Source organism: Carassius carassius, chromosome 6 (assembly GCF_963082965.1).
Source record: "Carassius carassius chromosome 6, fCarCar2.1, whole genome shotgun sequence".
NCBI classification, from domain to species: domain Eukaryota; kingdom Metazoa; phylum Chordata; class Actinopteri; order Cypriniformes; family Cyprinidae; genus Carassius; species Carassius carassius.
In genome coordinates, this window is record NC_081760.1 from 1,305,001 (window position 1) to 1,310,000 (window position 5,000).

A 5,000-nucleotide genomic window follows, 5' to 3' on the forward strand; every position below is an offset into this window, starting at 1 on the left:
GAAATATTATTATGATTTAAAATAACAGTTTTCTATGTGAATCTATGTGAAAGTGTAATTTATTTCTGTGATGTGCAGCTGTATTTTCAGCATCATTCCTCCAGTCTTCAGCGTCACATGAAAATATGATGATTTGTTAGAAACTTGTTTTAGCTGCTTAATCATTTTTGGAAAAGAACAGTGTTTATTCAAAATAACAATTCCAAACAAGTCTTTACTATCAGTTTTTATACATTTAGCACATCCTTGCTGAAAAAAAATCATTTTTTTTTTTTAAACTTTTGAGTGGTAGTGTTTATTGTTACAAAAGATTTCTATCTAGAGAAAAAAACGGAGTTAAGGAATAGGCATAAATGTGTCCTAAGCGGTGTGTAATGTTTGTCTCTGTGCAGATGCATCATCACTGGGATGGCGTCTGGGAGCATTGTTCTCTTCTACAATGACTTCAACAGATGGCACCACGAATACCAAACTAGATACTGACCCCGTCACACAGCACTACCAAGAGTCATGAATGTATGCGAAATATTTAAAGAAGCAGAACTGTTTTATAAAAAGGGCATTGCTATATTTTGTAGATCTTGTTGAATTTCTTACTATATAAATCTTAGGGGAGCGGTTATATGCCTAATATTTGGAGAGAGAATAAATCTATTTTTAGCTCTTGTGAACAAGACGATAGCTACACGACTGTATTTGTGTACAGCGTCTGTGTAACAGGGAGGGTGAGTGTTTTATCATTGTTTTCTTCTCTTTTGCAGTGATTATTTTGACAGGGTGCCTCTAAGCGTCCCGTTTTGTAGTTTAATAGCTAATCAGCTAAATGCAACCATTCAATTATATTCATAGATTAAATAGACAGCTGTCTGCAGATGCATCAGCTCGCTTTATGAATGGAAAAGTGGCTTCAAATGAAATAAATCTGAAGTTTTTTTCTTGTGTGATCATGTAATGATGTCACTTTAGAAACTGAAGGGACGGAGTCTGCATATGAAGGAAAAGTCATTTAGAAATTGTTAATTATCTTCATGGTTGGTAAGAAGTCTGTTTTTCTCTCTTTTTTTGTGTGTGTGTCTGTTCTTCATCTATTACGTGTTCCAGAACGTAACCATTTTATCTCTTTTCCTTTTGAGGAGATGCAAGTGATAACAAAAAATATGAATGTCCATTTCAAGTGTCATCAAATAAGTCTTTTTGACATTTCACCAGTGCTTTTACTCTTAGTGTATGCAGACATGAGCGAGGGTAGAGCGTCATGTTCATTTGTTAGCAATCTAAGTTGAGACCAATATTTCACAATATGTGGTTCATAATACATCGGGCTCAAACTATAACCCTATAGATCTCACTCAGGGCAAGCAGGGCTCTGTCAAATTACTAAGAAACGTTTATTTCTTGGTTTGAGTCAACTGTGGTGTGATTCTGACATTGACAAACGCTGATTCCTTTGGTTTGGTTGGTTTGGTTTATTATGTTTTTTTTCCTTGTTATATCTCAGCTATCAGATTGAAATGAACGTCGTATGACGTGTGTGAACTCTTAAACAATAAAATGGCATTTTGTACCAATAAAAGTTTCATATCTTTTTTTTTTTTTTTTTTTGTGAAGACATGAAGATCCGAGGGATCTAAGAAGTGTGAATCAGTGTTATTACTATTGAAGTAAATTATTATTTTGAATGAGGGTTTTCATTTTAAACTTAACATTTTAGTCATTTTTTGTCCGTTTGTTATATGTATATGTAACATATGTTATATGTATATATGTATAACATGTTCAAGCAAAAACTGTGGCAAAATTATCATTTAAATGCTATTTTTCTTAAATGCATTAACACTCACAGTCAAGACACTTACGATTGCATTTTCATTCAGTGTCCCGCAATGAATGTAGCAAAATTCAGTGTGCACATTGAAAATGCATTGCAAGCGTTACAATTAGTATTCATTTTACATATTAAAACTGGTGTATGAAATGGCAAATGAAAATTATGTAATTTCATTTTCATTTTGCACCAAACGTTGCACAAATGTATTGGAAAATGTAAATACAGAAATGCATTGTCATTTTGCATATTACATCCCAAATTGAATATTGCTACCCATATGCTTCCATAAAAATCTGCAGAGTTGGAGAGCTCCAGGAAAAAAGGTGGGGCTGGGAATCACTAAATTTTTCAACTAGAAAGCAAATGAACAGCTCATTATCTTTAATGTACTAAAACATGAATGAGACGAGATCATAAGACAAAATTATTCAGAGTGTGTCTATCTTGCACTTTTGATATTTTAGAGCAGGGGTCACCAAACATTCAGCTCCAGCCGTAATCAAACACACCTGAAGCAGCCAATCAAGCTCTTTCTAGGAATACTAGAAACTTCCAGGAAGGTGCTAAACTCTGCAGGACCCAGTTTGACCCCTGTTTTAGAGTGACACCCCTTCATTGCTGTACACTTTTTTTTATGCATCGTGAAGGACTTGTAGCTTATACACAAATTTTATTTTATTTTTTTATGAAAATGACCGACACCAAAGTGTTAAATAACCATTAGGACTTTGACACTGGCTTTTGGATTTTTGTAGAACATAAGATCATAATGTTGTATCATTTTTGATCCGGTAAACAGGTTCACTGAACAAATGAAGTTTGTAAAAAAAATTTAAAAAATGCATTTTGAAACGAAAAAAAAAGTGCTTTTTGTTGCATCACTGGTTGTAAGTTTAGTGTTTAGAGCTTTGAAAGTTTCTGATATTAGTGCCAAAGTGATTTCTCCCAAATAAAATAAAGCATATAAAGAATTTATATTCCAGTCTGGCAGATTTGTATGTAAATAATGCAATGCAATTAATGACTATAAAAGACTAATTAGAATTTGAATCCGGGAAAATCTTGAGTTCACAATGACTCAGACAATGCAAATTAGCACATATTATATGCACATTATATAATGTCTCAGTCCTGTTTTTTTAATTGGACTGATCTTTCGTGAGCTGTAATTTAGAGACACTTTGTGCAGTTGCAAAAGTTGTTTTGATGGAGGTTCAGTCTCTACTGTTTATGGGATGCCAAATAACATCAGCAGCAGCAAGAAAAGCAACCTAAAGAGGGAACTATGTCAACACCTGCTAGCAACATTAAAAATACATTTTTGTGTGAAAGTATGACGCCACAACACTAGATGGCGTCATATATCTTATAAATGTGGCACGCATTTATTTTATTAATCTAAAGCAGGCATGTGCACACACAACACATACATTATATATATATATATATATATATATATATATATCTCTCTTTAGACAGAAGCGGGATTGTGTGTGTGATTTTGGCATTACATAGAGAGGAACAACCCTTGTACAGGGAAGGGACATCTTTATTCACTGATCAGTAAAACAATTTGCTCAATGAATGAGCAACATCCTTTACAATAAACATCAGCATCATCATCCAAAGTCTACAATACCAATTTAGCAGCAACATGTTAACATGGGAAACAGAGTGGTAACAAAGTAGTATCATTTAGAAAAAAAAGTCACAGTTTTTCTTTCTATATGTATCATTAAAAAGGATTTGCAAGGAGGGGATTTTAAAAAGAGGTTTATTGACCGCTATGGACTCTACGGTTATTTTTTTTTAACTATGGCATGTGCTCTATACAGAAAATACATGGGGAGATTTTAACTATACGTTTAAACTCTAATATAAAGCACATCTGTGTCACCATACAAATTTTTAGGAGATTCGACAAAAATATACAATGTTTCCACTTCACATTTGAAGATTCATAACACCAAGTATTTTTTATTTTAATGGTAAATACAACAGTCCCACTGGTCAAAGCAACCGAATGAAGGAGACACGACGTTAGTTATTCTACTCTGTAAGCTATGAGTGATTTAAATTGGCAAAAGGACGAATATAAATTAATATATATTAAGAAATTCGAACTGTAACTCCAGGGAAACGAAGGGCTATAGCGAGTATAAGTAATGTGACATTATTTTTGATACAATAAATACACATGGTTTATAATGTGGATCAGAAGAGTGTGTGTGTGCATGCTGGAAGAGCTCATGTGTTCATTTAGTGAGACGTGTGTGTGTGTGTGTGTGCTCTTGTTTTTGTGTCATATCAGGACACATCTCTGTATAATGACATGGGTATGACACAGGTATTACAAGGAGAGGGTGACTTATGAGGACATAACCCATGTCCCCATTTTTCAAAACGCTTATAAATCATACAGAATGAGTTTTTTTGAGAAAGTAAAAATGCAGAAAGTTTCCTGTGAGGGTTAGGGTTAGGTGTAGGGTTGGTGTAGGGCCATAGAATATACAGTTTGTACAGTATAAAAACCATTACACCTATGGGATGAACACACTTTACACAAAAACAAACGTGTGTGTGTGTGTGTGTGTGTGTGTGAGAACAGGAGCAGCTCTGACAGTGTGTGTGTTTGTGTGGTACACTGTGAGGAAGTAGAAGAGACGAAACCCCTTGTCGTCTCAATAGTGATACTTTATCTCACCTTCACAAAGTCCAGGTGAAATGATTTGAGGCAGTCCAGAAAACCACATAAAAGAATGACACAAAAAAAAGGGAAATGTGTCAACGGGGTGTGTTTGCCAAAAACAAAAAATGTCACAGTACCTAAAATGATGGCAAACAACAACAAAAAAACCTCTAAAATCTATTTTTTGTCTTTTTTTCCACCGCTTCATAATAAAAAATAGGTTTGTTCTTTATCATACAGTAATCCATTATCCTCCTCTGAAGGAAAAACATTAGTCCAACACTGAGAAAAAAGGTCAAATGAAAGATGCGGGGTGTGAGGATGCATTTCTTCTTTTTCGCTTCTAGGATGGACATTTTGTGCAGCCACACTTGACGATCTTTTCCACCTCCTGGACAAAAGAGGATCCGTCTGTGCATTGGAAGGTGTATTTCCTGCGTTTGCTGCGGAGGGGGGCGCAGCAGGACGTCCCGTCCCCGCAGG

The 5,000-nt window shown here is 34.9% G+C and overlaps 2 protein-coding genes across 4 annotated transcripts in view; one reads left to right on the forward strand and one right to left on the reverse strand.

The window, feature by feature from the left end:
- LOC132142168 (lipopolysaccharide-responsive and beige-like anchor protein) overlaps positions 1–671 on the forward strand; it is a 204,301-nt gene extending 203,630 nt beyond the window's left edge. The window contains exon 56 of the mRNA XM_059551824.1: positions 393–671. Coding sequence (XP_059407807.1) covers positions 393–483 — 91 coding nt within the window. The 3' untranslated portion in view covers positions 484–671. The remainder of the gene's footprint in view (positions 1–392) is intronic.
- Positions 672–4,097: 3,426 nt separating this feature from the next.
- LOC132142165 (slit homolog 2 protein-like) overlaps positions 4,098–5,000 on the reverse strand; it is a 77,835-nt gene continuing 76,932 nt past the window's right edge. For 2 of the 3 annotated variants that reach the window (XM_059551817.1, XM_059551816.1), the window contains 2 exons: positions 4,183–5,000; positions 4,098–4,146 (listed from right to left, as the gene is read on the reverse strand). The exon at positions 4,183–5,000 is cut by the window's right edge and continues 105 nt beyond it. In XM_059551817.1, coding sequence (XP_059407800.1) covers positions 4,861–5,000 — 140 coding nt within the window. In that variant the 3' untranslated portion in view covers positions 4,098–4,146; positions 4,183–4,860. Of the gene's footprint in view, positions 4,147–4,182 lie in introns of those variants that run through there. The other variant, XM_059551818.1, reaches the window with a different exon arrangement.